This window comes from Pteropus vampyrus, unplaced genomic scaffold (assembly GCF_000151845.1).
Source record: "Pteropus vampyrus isolate Shadow unplaced genomic scaffold, Pvam_2.0 Scaffold42, whole genome shotgun sequence".
NCBI classification, from domain to species: Eukaryota; Metazoa; Chordata; class Mammalia; order Chiroptera; family Pteropodidae; genus Pteropus; species Pteropus vampyrus.
The window spans coordinates 10119980-10138814 of NW_011888823.1; the positions used below are offsets into that span (position 1 = coordinate 10119980).

At 32.9% G+C, this 18835-nt stretch overlaps 1 protein-coding gene across 2 annotated transcripts in view; it reads left to right on the forward strand.

Moving 5' to 3' along the window:
- Positions 1 to 18723, forward strand: part of MYL1 (myosin light chain 1) — a 23805-nt gene extending 5082 nt beyond the window's left edge. Inside the window, exons 1-7 of one of the 2 annotated variants that reach the window (XM_011358670.1) lie at positions 7621 to 7688; positions 8423 to 8447; positions 12611 to 12754; positions 14801 to 14974; positions 15404 to 15481; positions 17822 to 17864; positions 18407 to 18713. In XM_011358670.1, the coding sequence (XP_011356972.1) occupies positions 7686 to 7688; positions 8423 to 8447; positions 12611 to 12754; positions 14801 to 14974; positions 15404 to 15481; positions 17822 to 17850 (453 nt within the window). In that variant the 5' untranslated portion in view covers positions 7621 to 7685 and the 3' untranslated portion in view covers positions 17851 to 17864; positions 18407 to 18713. Of the gene's footprint in view, positions 1 to 7620; positions 7689 to 8422; positions 8448 to 8688; positions 8717 to 12610; positions 12755 to 14800; positions 14975 to 15403; positions 15482 to 17821; positions 17865 to 18406 lie in introns of those variants that run through there. The other variant, XM_011358669.1, reaches the window with a different exon arrangement.
- The last annotated feature ends 112 nt before the right edge of the window (positions 18724 to 18835 follow it).

Below are 18835 nucleotides of genomic sequence, written 5' to 3' on the forward strand. Positions count from 1 at the left end.
AGAAACTCATCAAGTAACAAATGTCATAGCGACTACATACTTGGGAAGATTTAATCTTTCAATTTAATGAGTAAGGTGGAGATACAGCACTCCCAATAAATACATCTATTTACTGATGGGTATTCAGTGGTGGCAAATATTATGCATATGTTGTGACACATGACTCATTCTGGTCTGGGTATAAGATTGTTTGTGTTACTCTATAGATTCTTTTTCTCATCTCTAACAAGGCTAATACGAATCCAGTTGCACTTAGAAGAACTGTTTCAAAAATCGGATGAGGTCATGACCCGTGAAAAGCTTTAAAGATTATAAAGTTCTTTATAATATAACAGTCATTATTCATTGTGAATTTACTTTGTATGCTATTATCTTATTTAATTCTCATAACATTACACTGAGGTTGTTTTAGCCTCATTTTGCAAGAAAAGAAACTGAGCCTAAATGAGGTTCACAGTTATGCCCATGAAACTAGTAAGTGATGAAGAAATGAATAACCTAGCAGGCCAAATCCATGCTGTGTTAATCATATTCTAAACTGCCTCCTGTTTTTAAAGAGTAAGCTGCTGTGTCTAAGAATGTGTAAAGGAGCCTTTTTTGCTCTCAAGCATAAGAGGTAGAGTGAATCTTCTCTTGCTCTGCACAGCCCTGTATAGCCAGAAGAGGGGGTAACAAGCACACATTAGAGCAAGTTCATCAAGACTTTGACCTTGGCAATTCACTACTGTTTTGTTCTGCAAGGCTTTCTCCTATCTTAGTACCTGTTACTGACAGGTCAAGTGTTCTCTTTTACAGATTGAAGGTAAAATATTAGGAGCTTAGAAAAACTCCTAGTCACTTTGCTCCAGCTTTCTCTAAAAAGCTGTAAGCAGAACATGGGTATAAAAAATGCTGTTATAAGAGTAGATTGATAGTTGCCAAGGGTGGGACTGCAGGTGGTCAGAGGATACCAGTATCCACTTGTAAGATGGTAATTTCTGGGAATCAAGTGTACAGCATGGTCACTATGGTTAACTGCACCATTTTGTATACCTGAAAGTTGCTAAGAGAGTAAATCTTAGTTTCTAACTACAAAAAAAAGGGGGGGGGATAATTATGAGGCGACAGATGTGTTAATTGACATTATTGTGGTAATTATTTCACAAAATCAAAATTATCATGTATCATGTCATCACATTATATACCTTAACCAGCAGTCCCCAAACTTTTTGGCACTAGGGATGGGTTCTTCTATGAGAATCTAATGTCTGATGATCTGAGGTGGAGCTGAGGCGGTGATGCTAGCTCCCGGGAGCGGCTGCAAATACAGGTAAAGCTTCACTCGCTTGCCAGCCTCTCACCTCCTGCTGTGCAGCCCAGTTCCTAACAGGCCACAGACCAGTATTACGGCCTGGGGGTGGGGGTCCTCTGCGTTAAACATTGCTATATGTCAATTATATTCATTTAATAAAGCTGGAAAAAATTAAACTACACTAAAATATTAAAAAATGTTAAATGTGATTAAACTGATTTAATTTTTTAAATAATTATGTTTTTAGTTAAACATACACATATATCAAACCTGATCTCCAAATTTTTTCACCAGGATAATAATCTGAGAATGATAAGGGATTTTTACTTATAAATAAATAGCATTATTTAAACTGGAAACCCCAATCAAGTATTCTTTGGAGTGGTATGTAGAAATATAATGCCACATATATAATGATTAAATCTTAACCTTAACTAGTTTGAGGAAAACAACTAGGAAAAGAACACATATGGTCAATTTCTAATTAGACAGAGTGGGAGAAAACATATAAGTTGTTTTTTAAGTTTTCATTACATAATTTTAAGAGTTTGTCTTCTTTTACTCTGGTCTTTCAATAATATAAATTAATTTTAATACAGTTATAATGTCAACCAATTGCAATATTAATTTATGGTATGAATTTAACGTCGGAAGCAAATGAAAAACTCTTTGACAATGTACCAGTATCAGTATCAAGTTTCCACTTTCAAACAGGTAGGCTGTAAAAGAAAAGAGCAGAGTGGGAAAATTTTAAAAAACATCTGTAACTCTCTCTAAAATTATATTTTGAATTATATGTAACTGGATAATATCTTTGTGAAGTAAAATGCAGTTTGGAAAGGGATAGTTATGTTAAGCAATTAATAGTGAATAGTACTTTTGAGTGTAAAGAAATGAAATCTTTGGAAGACAAGATCACGAAGCGACAGTGTCAAATTTAGCCTCTCGACATTTTAGTGCTGCAAATGAACCCCCTGGCAAGATGTCTTTAGAAGTCATTCCATAATTACCCAGCATTAAGCACCATCTGACTCATGGAAATTGTGGAAAGGATTATATTTAGTCTGCTGATACTACACTTTCTTCTGCTTCTCTTCATACTGAAATATTTTTTGTATGAAAATAGGATCTTTTATAGTTTATTTCTACTTCAACTTCTACAGTTTGTTTCTCACCCAAATCAGAATTTGGAGGGCAAAAATTATAATATACAAGTAGTAATAGCTTCAATTATACTAGTTAAAAGTTAAATTATATAGATGATAAATCTTTGCTATCTTGATCATAAATTAATAATAGTGAGTTGAAGCCAGAGAAGAAACTTTTCTCTAAAGATAAAACCACATCATATTCAACTTTATATTCTTCTTTTCTTTGTGCCAAGTGAGGTTCCTTGTACCTAGTAAGTGCCCAATTGTATGCTGTCTCCTGTTTATAAAACATCCGACTCAATCGAACACAGCATTATGAAATTATATTTTGCTTAACTCTAAACTACTTCAAAACAATATTAATTGAATATTTAGGCACCATGACCTTTTCCATTAGAAAAAAAATGAGTTGAGGTGGATTCTATTGTCAAAAAGACGGAAAACTTACAACATTATAGTACCATAAGCAACCATAGAAATCACGCAGTATATTTTATATTTAAGAATGCTATAACCAAGACAAGAGAAGTTATTTAACCCAAAAATACATATTTTTTTATAAGAGAGCCAGAACAAAATTCTGAATAGTTTAATCACTGCCTAGTTTTCTTTCCACCATATCAAAAGACCTGGAATCTCTAAAATGCTAATAACAATATTCATATATCCCTGTGGTCACAAAAGGAAATTTTATTCCAAATAAGAAAAAGCAGGTACTTATAATTTCTTAAAACACATACAAAGAATTTTTCCAATGATCATAGTTTTAAAATAAAAGAAGGAAGGAAGGAACAAAGACATAACATGGATTTTTAATAAATTTCATACAAATACACAATGTAGAAAAAGTACAACTCTCAAGAAATGTTAAATTTATTTATCAACTATTAACCATGGGAAAGCTGATGAGAAATCTGAAGAAGCGTAGACTTAAGTCCTATTTAAAATTTTTTATTAAAATTCACTTAGGTCTTTCTGTTAATTCTTAAAGCTCAGAATTGTGTTATTTTAATTATTTAGATTTTGCTCTAATGTGACTACTCAGTTGACTAGTTTAGTCTTCCTCAGTGTAAAATTACTTATTTTCTCTTCTGTTCAGGTCAATATATCCAATATAGCCATCTGTTCTCTTATATTAGACAACCTGGGCCGGTACTGTATTCTCATTGTTCTTAAAGTCTCCTCTTGATACCATATTAGAATCACCTGCCTAAGTATATACTTTGTTAAATTAATTATTCTAAAGTACAAAACTCTCAGAGTTCCAAAATAGCACTTCTGTTGGCCTTTTACATTGATTCCTAGAAACTCTATGAGATTGGAGTGAAAATTAATAAGTTTTCCTTAGGGTTTGCGTACATCCAGGTCTTGATCCTCTGCCAGGCATTAAATCAGGGAACGTGCAGCAATGTTTTGTTGATTAAAAACTGGCCTTGATTGGATTAACTTCTTTACTTACCTGTAAGCTACTTACTTTACCAGTCATTAAGTCCCAACGTATCCTGCAGTGATGATGAAGTTTTTAAAGACTGCAGCCTATGTTCCTTCCTAGAGCATTTTCCCTCAGTATTCAAGATCACATATCTTCCAGATCATCTTTAATTATAGCTCTGCTTGTTATACTAAATCTTAACATACATCAATTCCAGAGCCTGTTTGATTGAATAATTTTAGGACTTTTTTTCCTATAAATTCTTTCTATATACCAGAGACTTTATCTTTCTTTTAATCAATTAACCAGACCTCATGATTACTATTAGAAAAGTGTTTCTCAAAATGAGAAAAGATCTGTAAACATTGCAGCAGAAGTCATTCTCATAGAATCCATTCTTTTCAATACCAGTACACTGCCACTGAGCTAACTCCAATAACAAATAGTACATGAGTCATAAAAATGTGGAACAGTTATTTTTACTACCGGTCTAATATAATTGTATAGGCAAAGATGGAAAAAAAAATACTTAAAAAAAATCGAAAGTTGGCGAATTAGAAGTTCTAATCATAAACTTTTACACTAAATCTAAGGAAAGGCTCTAGAAATATAAAGGCACATACAGCAATAATTCTAGATGAGCATGTCTATGTGCTTGGCAGTTTTAGGTGCTGGAGGTGCAGTATCAAAGGAGAATGTATGCACCTCTTCTAATTTATGATACGAATTTAACTCTTTGAAGAGACTGACGAAGTTTCTTCCCTCAGAGAACACAATATTCTAAAGAAAGAGCTTATATTTGAATGAAGAACTTATTATACAGATGTTCTAATGATTTAAAATAATGAAAATTTGTTGAGCATCTAGTATAGGCAAGGTATTTTATAATTATGGCGAGGGGGAATCAAAGAATAAGGCAGGGAGAGGTTGGGGTAAGCCCATCTCTGAGTTCTCATCATGGACAAAAATAAAAGGTTTCCATGATGACCTGTGCTTCTCAGAAGTTTACAATCTGGAAGGTTAAACATCTTTTAGCAGAAGGAAGGAGCTAGGGAAACAGAGAAAATGTCTTTTCAAAAGGAGATTTTATCAGGGTTTTGAAGAATAGTTAATTTCTAAGAAGCAAGGATGAGAGAACAGCATTCCAGATAGAAAAGACTTAAATCACATTTTTAAAACAAACCAAATGATGACATAGCAAACTGATTTCAAAATCAGCTGACATTTTCTATTTACATCATGCTTCTGTTCAAAAGGCTGATTACTTCACCATTCTAACACCAAAGAAAAGATGCCAGAAGAAGTTGTCGTTATTTGTAAAAGTGTACCAGAGAATAAATAGCATTTCCCATTTATACTATGAGCATGGCACCTAGGTTTTCTAACTTGTAAAGTATAGTTTATTCTCTAGACTAGACTATACTGCAGACTTCTCTACTGTTGTCAATAACTTGCTTAAATGTTTATTTTGATTCTCAATAAATACAAAAAAAAATCTAACCTCTCATTCTCTGTATGATAAAGATACAGAGAAGAACTAGAGTGAAATAATTTGGCAACTGCCTACCACTTCTATCTGAATAATAATAAACCTTTACATAATACCCAAGTGGTTAGGAATAGCTTATTCATAACACAAACACAACTTTTAAAGTGAATTTCCAGTTTACTCAAAAGATTTCATACAAAAAAAACCATATTTTATGTGTATTCAAGAACATGTGTCTATCTGGAAAAAAAAAAAGCCCACCAAAATGAGCATTATGTAGGACAACTTTGATGAGTTTATCTTGTATTATTTATAGTTATTAGCTCTACTAAAGGTATATGCTAATTTTCAATATTAATCATAGTCAATCCAAATTTAAAGACACAATACAAATAATTACAAGGCTAATTGTCAAAATCAGCTGACATTTTCTATTTACATCATGCTTCTGTTCAAAAAAAAAACATGCAAAGAAACATCAAAGAACAAGGCTTTAAAGGCTTTAATTTTTGCATCAAAAATCATTAGGCTACAAATTTTACACAATTATCAAAGGTTACAAACTTTTACTTTTGTCCCTTCTTCTCATTTTCCCTTAATGATTCAAAGCATATAAAATTTTTCTGTTAACTTTCATTTCCCAATAACCTCTCAAAATTTCCATCTATTTATGAAAATATGTTTATCTGAGTATTAATATTTTTAAAATTATATTTTTGATACTTATTTTGGGACTCAAGACCCTATGAAATTATTTTCATTACCTGTAATCTTTGGACAAAAAGCGCTACACATTTAAATGTTGATTTCTTCCTGAATGCTTGAGAGAAATCTGCAAAGTCTAAATCTGTCTAGCAGAGAGAGACTTTATGTTTTTTGTGACCATTCCCTTGAAAATAGTTGCCGAAACATACTTAAGTTAAAATTCACTTTCAACATTCTTTATGCCTGTAAGCAGCTTTAAATATGTAGAAAACTGATAAACATATCATCTGAACTTGAGTGGACATACCAAGACCAACCTTTTCCTCTGTTTTTAACTAAGCTGCCATGAGAACCAATTACCAGCCAAACCCTGAGACATCTTTAAAATTCTAAAGTACAACTTTGAATTCCACAGCCCCCGCTGGGTTCCTTTCTTTCTCAGTCTGGAGACTAAGCCATAAAACGCTTGACATGACACAAACAGAATCAGCACGTCTAGAAAGAACGTAAACAAAATTTTCAAATTTCAAATAGAAGGAGGAGAAAAGAATGCAAAAATGGTCTATCAGCAGATAACAGCATGGTGGTTACCAAAGGGGAAGCAGGTAGAAGGAGGATAAAGAAGGTAAAGACAAGTCAAATACATGGTGACGGAAGGACGCTAGACTTGGTATATTACAGCACTGTATACTTGAAATTCATATAATGTCTTAACCAATGTCATCCCAATAAATTTAACTTTAAAAAGAACCAAGAATGAAGCTTAAAATTTTTTTTTTAAGTACACATTATAAAAAAAAAAAGGTCTATTGACTTTTTTGCCTAGAAGAACTTCAGAAATTTTTAAAAATCCGACTGGTCAGCCACCATAAGGATAATAAGGAAGAAAGAAAACATTTACCCCTAAGGTAAGGAAACTAAGGGAAAACCATTCCCGGCTTAGAGACACTCGATACCTCTGAAAATACAATTTACAAAGAATGGTCTTTAATTGGAGATTTCAAGAACTGACCAGATTATCATTTGGGCAAACCCCAAGAGACACACAGAACATTGATGGCTTTTCAAGTCCTCTGAACTTTACCACATGAGACAGTGTTTTAGAGGATGTTCTTTGTATAGCAGTTGCTATTTGAAACTTCAAACCAGTCCTATCCGGTAAGTTTCATTAATACCAAAACTTAACAACTTAGAGTTTGCAGAGTCCAAAATTCACCAGGAGAATGGGACAGAGCAAGGCTTAGGAAATTCTGAGCTCCTCTGCCCCTGAACAAATAAGAAGCTTCTTGAAGACACTCCAAAAGAACAAACATCTCAGAGATAGAGACCATAAAAGTAGTGAGAGGCTTTGGTCCCATCATGGCTGTCCACTCCTGGTTTCTGGTTTCCTAAAAATAGCCTTCAGGGTACAGATAACCTCTTTCCCTTTGCCTTAAGAAAGCTGAACTCTCCAGGGGGTGTGGCCGCTTCTCTCTGAAACCTAATGCTAGCTGTTAGGTCACAGCTTCCCCAGAAATAAAAGGGAACCTCAGCACACCAGGCCCCCACTCAGGGATTGGAAGAGCCCTCAACTCACTCTTCAGCTTCGTTGCTGTTTTGCAGCCCAGCAGGTCCATCATGGTGGGTCCTATGAGAAAACTATTTGTCATTTGTAGGAGAGAATAGATAGTGGATATGATCTTATCGAGAAGAAAGGCAGATAAAAAGTAGAACTGAGGTGAGAACATATTCAGTATGAGTCTTTAGAATCTACTTTTGGTTTTTGTTGGTGGGATGAAGATAGAGGAAATTAATATGATCTATTATGCCAACTGGAAAAATACAACTTGCTCCCAAAAATAGTACTTTATGCTTCACCAATTTTTGCTATATCACATAATGTTTATTGTATTTAAATTTAGAAAAAAAAACCCTGCACCTATAGAAAAATATTATACCTTAGAAACCAATCCAATAATGCCAATACCTAAAATTAAATACTTTTGATGCATTGGGTAAAAATGTGGTGGTTAAACAGAAGACAGATTTAAGGTGATCTTTTTAATGCAATGTATCTGCACTTCTTAATACAGTGTATCTGTATTAAACATATATATACACTATAGATTATTATATTATTCCAGGAAGTATTTGATTTAGCATTTGTTAAATCTTTGAGAGATGTTCCGTAACTATCTTTTGCAATAGCTTTTTATTTTTCCTAGATTCAAAAATATCCTAAGGCAATCTTCTATTTCTATGACACCTACATGGATTCTTAAAAATCTCAGAGCAGAAAGCAATCCTTCTTCTGTCAATGCATTTGAAAAAGTACTAGTTGTTTCTTTCTTTCTCCCTCTCTTTCGCCACTGCAGTCCTTCAGTGCTGACCAGATTGCTGGTAAGTGAATTGAGCTTCTCTCCTCCAGAAGGAGGCAGAACACTGGTTTCTGAAATATCACTTATCTCCAAGGCTATTTGGCACGACCTGTTAGTGTCCAAGCTATGCCTGAACTCTGAAAAGTAGGCTTCCTCTGGGAGCTTACTTTAAAGATTACTCAGGGAATGAGCTTGGATACACTTAAAAATCAGGACATTTTGTTTGGTTAAAATATTCTTTGTGGTTACTTTCTTTCTAACAGATCCAGTTCTCTAAGGAACAGCAGGATGGTAAGTTTAAAAGACATAGTTGTTAGTATGTGCACACTAACAGTGTTAGTGTGGCATGTGAGAAAACCAACTCCCTTGAGATGAGATTAGCTCTCTCTAATGATCCCCACTGGCACTCTAAATATAAATGCTCTCACTCTAAATTCTCTGCACAACCTGAACTCCTCACTTAATTTTAGTAATCAAAGGTTTAAGCAAACAATAGATAAACACTACAAAATAGATCCTTATATTTACTGATTTCTAAATGAAACCAATTTTATACAGCAGGCAATACCATATATATATACCCCCAAAAGGTGCAGATTTTGGATGGCTAATTTGTTAACTAAATCCTTATAGAGAGATCTGGCAGGCCTGAATTGTTCAATCTGGAAAATAAAATTGGTTATGGAAGTGCCAGTTACCCCATCTATACGATTTCAATGGGCACCACAATGAGTGGAGAGAAATAGTGGGGAAGTAGATACAGAATAAAAATGAATTCAGAGACAAAGAGGGAGGAGTAATTTATCATAAAACTGTAGAAGAAACAATAGACATCTCCTGGGCCATCTTTAGAGATAGAGGTCAGGCTACCAGGGAGCGGGGACTTGCTCAAGGACCCCAAGAATTAGTGATAGGATCAAAATCTGGTATTAGTTTAAATTAATTAGAAATTTATTTCATGAAACAGTTACTAACTAGAAAACTTCAAACTCTTAACCTTTAAGAGAAATCTGAATAGTTTCCCTATCATTTCCGATTTTTCTCCTTCTTGTCTTGGAATCCAAGAATCTCGTGCTCCACAAGATCTGTTTTTTTCACTGAAAATGTACTGAGGCAGGTCTTATGGAATGAAAGTGTCACATAGTCAAATTAACTGAAGTAGAAATACATCTATAGGAGGGAGAGAAAAAATTAGTTATATAATATCACATAAATTAAAATATTGGTCATAATAGTAAGTATGTATATGTTATGATATATATGTAAATAATGATAAATATAGGTAATTAAAAGGGACCTATTCAAATATTCAGTTCTCTGCCTAAAAAGTTCCACATTTTTCTGTCTGTTTCAGTGTCTGGAATAGCAGATATGCAAATATGAATTAAGAAAAAAATGTTATTTACTGTAGTACAGACTCACTTGTGTCCACATCATGATTGATGGCTTCAAAGTAAACAAATTAGATGATTTGATGACTCAGAACTCAGAATCATATGAAAATATATTACAAAGGACTACTTTGTCTTATTGAAAACAGTTGATAATTCTACTATAATTTGTTTAATTTTTAATGCATTTTTAACTAGTGATACTGCTACATTATCAGCTACTGCACCCCAGTTTTTTCAAATATTTAATTTACGATGTTATTTTAACAGCTAAACTATTACAGTACCAAGCAACAGAAGGCTTAAAAACCCTTACAGGAATAGAAGGAAACTATTAAATCTATTAAACTATTACTATTAAACCTATTATTCCATATATGAAGTAAGTTTTAGAGATAGAGTTTCAGTAAACAGTAGTGGACTGATTTTCTCTTGTGCAGGAAAACAAATGCTTTTTAGTAGCATTTTAAGTTAAGTGGAAATCCTATATTTTCAGAAATGAATAAAGACTTCCTTTCTTTACTTCCTTGTTTCATGATTAAGTAGTTTTGCTCAAACCAGCTCTATTTGAATGTATCATGGGTTAGGAGAAAAGAAAAAAAAACTGGAAAATTAAAGCATTCAAAGGTCTGAGTCCTCTTATGCTGTCCAGGAGAGTTGCCACTAGATGCATGTGGCTATTTAAATTTAAACTTAAATTAGTTAAAAATAAATATATTTAAAAATCCATTTTTCAGTTGTACTGGTTACCTTTTAGTGCTCAAGAACAATAGGTGGCTAGTGGCTACGTTTTTGGACAGCCCAGATATAGAACATTTCAATCATCAAAAAGTTCTAGAACAGTGTTGTTCTAGACCAGGGGCTAGCAAATTTTTTCTCAAAGGGCCAAATAGTAAATACGTTAGGCTTCATTGGCAGTACAGTCTCTGTAAAAATAACTAAACTCTGTCATTGAGATATGAAAATAGCCATAAGTAATACAAAAATGAATGGCTGTATTCTAAACAAACTTTATTTACAAAAACAGGTGGTCAGCCCCTAGGCAAGATTTTGCTAACTCATGTTCTAGAGTCTTCAAGAGAAAGTCTTACACCTTAAAAATCTGAGGTAGAAAGAGAAATATCTTTCTGCTTTTGGCCTTTATATCAACAAAAGGGTTAATGTCAGTGAGATTCTGTTACACCCCATAAAATCTTATTTCTATATCAAGCATCTGACCAGGGTAATAGTGAGCCCTCTGAGCAAGCTGTGCATGAAAGCCTGGAGCCAGTAACAAGAATAGGTCAGTTTCACAATATTTCACAATAGTTCAGTCACAATATTTGACTAATGACCCGACAGTACCTGCAGCATGTTTTTAGATTAGGGAAATGAGCTTTTATAGTCAAATTGCATAGAATTTAAGGAGGAAATGTTAGCAAAGAGGTAACATGATCACGATATTTGATTATAATGTCTGATCCAATCTTAGATTAGGGAATGAAAGGATTGTAACATAGGGTATTTTGCTGAGTACTCTATCTAGAAGGCATCTTTTGATCTGAGACCACTAATGGCCTAAAATATAATGCTTTCACCTCTACCGGTTCATTCTCAAATGGTTTTCTGAGTGTACAAGTTGCCATTAGCACTTTTGGGTTCCCCCAGAAAATTTCATTTACTTAAAAGCTTCAATTAAAATGTCTTTACTGGCCCCCATGCCATACTAGCACCCTCTCTGTCTTTTTGGTGTACACTTCTTAATTCTTGCTTAATGTTCTGAAAGGAAAAACCAGTCTATTAAAGAGAATGACAAAATTTAGGAAAAGTAAGCAATAGAGGGTGATGAAAATAGACAACATTTTTAAAATATGTATTTACACACACACACAACTACAGGTAAAACGAAGGAAATCTGAGTGAAATTGATGGAGTCTATCAATATGAATATCCTGGTTGACCATAGTATATTATAATTTTGCTAAATATTACTATTAGGGGAAACTAGACAGAGTATTTAAGAGATCTCTTTGTATTTTTTCTCAGAATGGTATGTGAATCTACAATTATCTCCATAAAACTATAATTAGAAAATATGTACTTAAATTCTAAAGCTAATATAGCAACATGTCATGTGTATTATCTGTAAAAAGAGTAAAGTTTAAAGAGAGTACCATAGCAATAGACTCAAACAAATATTCCTCTTTCTGAATCAATTATACTAGGAGCCTATTAGAGACATACATTGAAGTGGTTAAATGACACTACAGGACTTAGAGATTTGGGTCATCTTTCTAATTTTTTTCTGAAAAAATGAAGTTACTCCTGCTGAAAACTAGCTAAGGGGTGTATGTAAGAAACCTGTACTTCAAGAAGAGGTTTTTCCATATAATTTGAGAAGTTTGGGTTAATCTCACAAAACACAACCCCAACTGAATTTGTTTCCTTGAAATTTTGTTAACTTTGTTACTATATGAAGGATTATACGAGGAATTCTTAAGATTTCTCGAGATCCCAAAATTTCTTAACCCGGTTCTTCCCAAGTAGGTGAAGGAAATACAAAGAAATATGACTGAAGCTCAAATTCCATATCTGATTAATAATAAATTATGACTCAAAATTGGAAATGCAGCTTTAAAAGTCCCCAAGAAATGTCAAAAGAGTTTGTCAATGAACTCAAAAAAGGAGATTCAACTCAACTAAGTGGATGGCAAAAATTGTAAAAGAGAGTTTGAACTGGATCTTTGATGAAATCAGGGTTAATTTATAGGTCTGGGGTAGAATACAGTACCCTAATGCTTCTTGTTCCTTGCAGACTTCAAGGAAGCATTTCTCCTGTTTGACAGAACAGGTGAAAGCAAGATCACCTTAAGCCAAGTTGGTGATGTCCTTCGAGCTTTGGGCACAAATCCCACCAATGCAGAGGTCAAGAAAGTTCTGGGAAATCCCAGCAATGAAGGTAACCACATGTTTTTCCAAGAAGCTGGAAACACGTGTGTGTGCATGTGCATGTGCTTGTGTGTGTGTGTGAGAGAGAGACAGACAGAGAGAGAGAGAGAGAGAGAGACAGAGAGACAGAGAGAGATATTTATTAAGATATAAGTTCCAAAGACTAGGGCTTAATTTGCTTTTGATAGTAAGTGTGCCACTTGGCTGTCTAGAGTCTCTGTTTTCCCCTCCCTCATAGAATAAGTTAATCTTCCTTTGAGAATTTGCAAGCATGATTAAATTTCATGCTAATGAAAGGAAATAATATCTAATGCTAACACAGTCATTGCCATCATCCTAATGCTCATAATTTAAAGGTTAATGAAATGAAATAGTACCCAAATCTATATATTATTTTTTTCAAACATTTAAAGGCAAAAATACATTTTGACAAAGATGTTAAATATGACTAAAACATAATGTATTTTTCAAATAACTCTGAGCAAATTACGATGTCACACTTCTAGAGATCTACTCTGATAAAAGCTGTAGAAATGAAATAACATGTTTTCAGGACACTGAAAATATCTGCTAACTTTGCCCAATAGTCTGTCTTTTGACACCCTGTTTCTGCAACCATCTTAAAGGAAACCCAGCTATCTTAATTTAGACAGGATGACATCTTAATAAGATTTTTCATTTCCAAAGAATTACAAAAAGACTTAAAAATCTAAGCTAAAACCTGTATTCAGTTGCCCAAGGTAAATCCTAGGACAAAGTTCAGTGAGATACGTAAATGGCAAATTGCAGAGATTATTTGCTCAATACAGAAATCTAGTCATTAGTCTGGAACATGGAATTTTTTTTAAGTCCAAAGGATCATGGCAAAGTATAATAGTCTATTGGAAAACAGACTAAATAAGAAAAACAAGACAAAAACTGAAGTTTTTTTAAGTGGATATATGAGCTGTTTCACTTTGCCCAAGGGAAAAAGGAAGAGAGAGCAAATAATCGTTTTTTCTTGAAAATTAAAATAATTATTTTCCTCTGTTAAAAATTTAAAAAAAAAAACTTATTTCAAGAAAACCTAATTCTAAATCAGTCTGCTAGAATTTTTTTGAATTTCATTTTCTTTGAAGGAAAATTCCCAGGTAAATCACACAAAAAGTACATGAGAGCATGAGGTAAAATGAGAGAGCAGTAAGCCAAATCTTATTTATTAAATGCCATTTTTGACATTCCAACAGAATCTTTTTACTATTACTCAATGCACTAGATTTCTTTTCTGTGAGGAGAGAGTAGTGAAAGGGAACTTTGATTTTACAGGTACATAACTTTATCTACTTGCATCTATCCAGATAATCTGTTTTATATTGTTACTGTGAATATGATTTACCTTGTCAGAAGATGTTAAAGAAAGTCATATGAACTGCAGGCCTCTAAACTGCAAGCAAGTCAGGCAATCACAAGCATTTGACACATACTCTCTCCTCATAAGCTTCTTTTTTTAAATTACATAAAATTTAAAAGAAATCAAAGGCCCTACAAAAGCTCAGGACAAAGATGGACTATATATTAAAGTTCAGTTAAGTTTTACTATATGCATATGCTAATGAGTTTGCTATATGAGTATAATTTTGTATTGCTTCCCTAATAGTTATAGAATATATTAAATTGACAATACTAATAACATAGTAGCTAATATTTATTAAACATTCAGTTGACCCAGGTACTTAATAATGTTAATAAACTTAGATTGTATTATTTAGTTCTCATACTAACACTATGAAATAACTGTATTTTACAAATGAAAAAGTTGAGGCATAAATTGTTAAGAAACTTGCTCATGATCATATAGTTGTAAATGGTGGATTGGAGATAAAAGTTCAAGCACTAGGACTCCAGAGCTCATGCTATTATTTATTACCAAATTTTTGTCATCAGCAATTTACCAACTAAAATGTAAGCTATATGAAGACTTTTCAAATCATCTAGAATGAACTTTCAAGTTTAATTTGAAACTCAGAGGTAACATTTTATGGTAGCTAATAACTCTCCAAATTGCAATTTCTTCTAGAAATGAATGCTAAGAAAATTGAGTTTGAACAATTTCTGCCCATGATGCAAGCTATTTCCAATAACAAGGACCAGGGCAGTTATGAAGACTTTGTTGAGGGTCTGCGTGTTTTTGACAAGGAAGGCAATGGCACAGTCATGGGTGCTGAACTCCGTCACGTTCTAGCTACACTGGGTAAGGGAAATTTATTTCTGTGAACTTAATAGGACAAAATACATAGCAAAGAACATGACTTAAGGGAATTGTGTTAGAATAAAAATAGGTATGGGGAAAGACTATAAAGGAAAAATGAAAAAGAAGAGTCAAAAGTTAATGACCATTCCAATTGGCCTCAGTGTGAATGAGTTTGTTTTGGGGAAATGGTAACTTAAATTAATGGTAATGAATAAGTAAAGTAAAACATTGTAATTCTTGTAAGATATAATTTGGGTAATCAAGTACAATTGTGCTTTTAATTAATTTATTCAAAAACAATTTATCAACAACCTATTAAGTGCCAAGAGCTTAGTCATAGTCTCCAAGAGCCTAAAACTGATCCCTTATAGTAGAATTTTTAAAATGCCCTCTGGCCTTCTTTCTGACCAAAGTGTTCTGCTTCTTCAGGTGAAAAGATGAAAGAGGAAGAAGTGGAAGCCCTAATGGCAGGTCAAGAAGACTCTAATGGCTGCATCAACTATGAAGGTACAATCTCACATGCTCTGGTAGTTACAGCAACTCTTAACCGATTTGGTTGATTATGGACTCCTTTTAAGCCTAAAATCTTTTTCTCTGTCTCCCTTATTAAACATGCAGTTGCTACTTATTACCAATCAATTACATAGTAACTCTTAGAAGATATCTTGTGAAGATCTGACTACACATACTTAAGATTTATCTTAGTGGGTTTTAGCACTCCTGTGTATTGTTATACAGCTTAAATGTGTTTTCATATGTACTTTTTCTTATTAGATCTTCATAACATCTCTATAAGATAGACAGGGTTGTGTCAGAATAAAATTTAACAGAATATTAAAGTTAGAGAGATCTCAAAATCCTTTACTTCAAGTAATTATGAAAATGAGGATACTGAGGCCCAAAGAGGTGTAGTTATTAGTGATGGTCACATCGTTAACGGCAGGGCTAGTGCTAAAATTTAGTTCTTGTCTGGTGTTCTCGCTTAAAGGAAAGTCATCTCATAGTGACTAATTGTCTATTTCCTGCTACCAATTTACAGCAGCTTCATACAGAGGATCTGAAAAGCAATGCACTACACAAACTAAAGATGCAAAATAAGGGTTTATGATATAATTTGTAAGTTTAAAAGTTTCCAATAAAATTGAGAAACTTATCTATTTCCAAAAAAGACTAATCTAGTCACATTTCAATAAAGCTATGTCGATAGTTTTGATGTAAATGTAGACTTATGAAGTCTAACGATTTGGAAAAAATAAGAAAAGAAGAGAGAAGTAGGGAAGGAAGAAGAGAAGAGAAGAAGAAAGAGAAGAGGAGAGGACAGAAGAAAAGAAAAGCAATCAGCCAAGTATACCTTCACTGACAATCTTGATTAAACTTCACTTTTCCCCATAAATAATGTTTTACTTTTGGTTATTGCCATTAATACAACATAAAAAAAGAACCATTCGATAAATATTTTTTGGACAAGTGGATAGTCATCTAGAAAAATTAAGTCAGATCTGGATCTTATACCATGATAAATTTCAAATGGGTCAAAAATTTAAATGTAAAGGAAATAAGCATAAAAGCCATGGAAGAATTTTTTTTATATAACTTCTGGAGTTGAAAGGCCCTTCTAATAATGATAAGAAACCCAGAAGGCATTTCAAATTTTGATAAGTTCAACCATATATATATTTTTAATCTATATGGCAAAGCCACCAGAAGCAAAGTCAAAAGACAAATAGCAAACAAAAAAATTGCAATTAACATCAGAAAGAGCTCATTTCCCTAATTAAAAAAGAAAAACTATTACAAGTTAATAAAAATGCCACAACTCAATAGAAAAATTATCAAATACATGAAGAGACAATTCATGGAAAAGGAAATAAATATATAAATACAGTATAATATGCTAAACGTTGTTAATAATAAAAGAAATGTAGATTAACACTACACTGAGATACCATTGTTAAATAAGCTGATTGTAAAAGATTGAAAGTTAGACCACACTATAGGTTGAGGAGAATGCATGGAAAAAACTGATCTCATGCATTCTCGATGGGAATGTAAACCATTTAAATCCCTACGTGGTGATGTGGTACTATTAATTCCAGAAAATCTACTTCAAGAAGGTAGTCTTTAGATATACTTGTACTCAAGTGAAATGAACGATGCATGATTATTCATTAGCAGTGTTGTTTGTATTGCCCAAATATTTGAACAACTTAATGTCCATTGATGTAGGATATATCAAATAGATCCCAGTACCTCTACACAATGAAATACCCTATGGCCCTAAAAATAATGACAGTCTTGTTTATGGTTATGATAATATCTCCAATACATAGTCTTAAGTAAGAAAAACAAAAGCAAAAGAGTTTATAGACTATTCCATTTGTAAAAATATTTTTAGGAATATATATGTATATTCTCTTATACATGAATAATAGCTCCACCAACTTAGCTATAAAGAGAAGAATTAGATAGCTGGCAGACAGCAGTGAGAAATTTTTTTGTCATAAATTCTTTTATACTTTAAAGAAGAAAATTTTAGCGATGTGAATGTACTACTTATTCAAAAACCAAATTTAAAAAATCAGGGGAAGGTCCATAAATGAAGTAAAAGGATAGTGAGCTGTACAGAGCTTAATATATATATATTCACACACACACAAACACACACATACACACTCACGTATATATGTGTGTGTGTGTATATATATATGTATATATATATATACACATATATATGTATATACTCTAGTGTTATAGCTAAGAATAACTGGGATTGAGATAACTTGCAAAAATCTCTTTTATTAAATTTGACAGTTTTCTAACCCTAAATTGTCTGTATTCTGCCTACAGCTTTCGTCAAGCATATTATGTCTATCTAAGTGGAGCTCTCAAAGTATGTGTTTCCTTTTTACTATTAAGCCTTTCTTGATATTGTATCTTTTAAAACTTTAACAGTTTCACTTTATATGCCATAGATATAATTAGTATTAATTCTTAATTAAGAGTTATTTATAAAACATCAACTCCTTGAAACAAGTTATTTAGAAATAGAGCATTTTTGTATATATTTATAAGCAAAAACTTCTGATGTTTTTGCTTCCATCTATAAACTCTATCACTGACTGTGCTATAAGTATACAGTGGAGATTAAACAAGCCAGAGACTAGTTAATTAATTTCATTGAGACATAACACTAATAAAAGCATGGGCCTAAGTTCAAATAACTCATGAAGTTTTTAACAATTATTGTTCTAGAAAATCGTGTTATGACAGTCCATAGGCAACCAGGCTCTTAAAACTAGGAAATGGCTTACCTTGGAAGTGCTGGTTCATTTTATGCTTTTTCTTCTTTTGCACTTCACATTATTTCTTCCTCAGTTTTCTTTCTGAAAGCATACAATCAATATCCAACTCATTTTCCCTTTTCCTTTACAGGTCGAGCATTGTTTAGGAAGACTGGCTGGAAACATATTTTAATAACACCCATGATTAACCGTCCAGATCTGTGCACCATCATTCAGGAAAACAAAACAATGTGGGCTGTTCTAGACTGAAAGACTCCCTGAATTTTTTTATACCTTACATTTCTCTCTGAATTGTATTCAGACCATACAAACCAAATGTCTCCTGCTCTAGACAAGAATAAAATACAATCTCAAACCCAAACACCACTCTTTATTTTCTAACATGGGTCAATGAACATCCTTAAATTAATAAATCAATAAATAATTTTGGTCAGTCTGGAATGTTCAAGCTGCATTCTGTTTTTATCTTCTTGCTTAGAGAAAATGATTTTTAAAACCTCAATCCTTTTCTTAATGTATAGAATACTGATAAATTATAAATGTTTAAAAGAAAAATCAT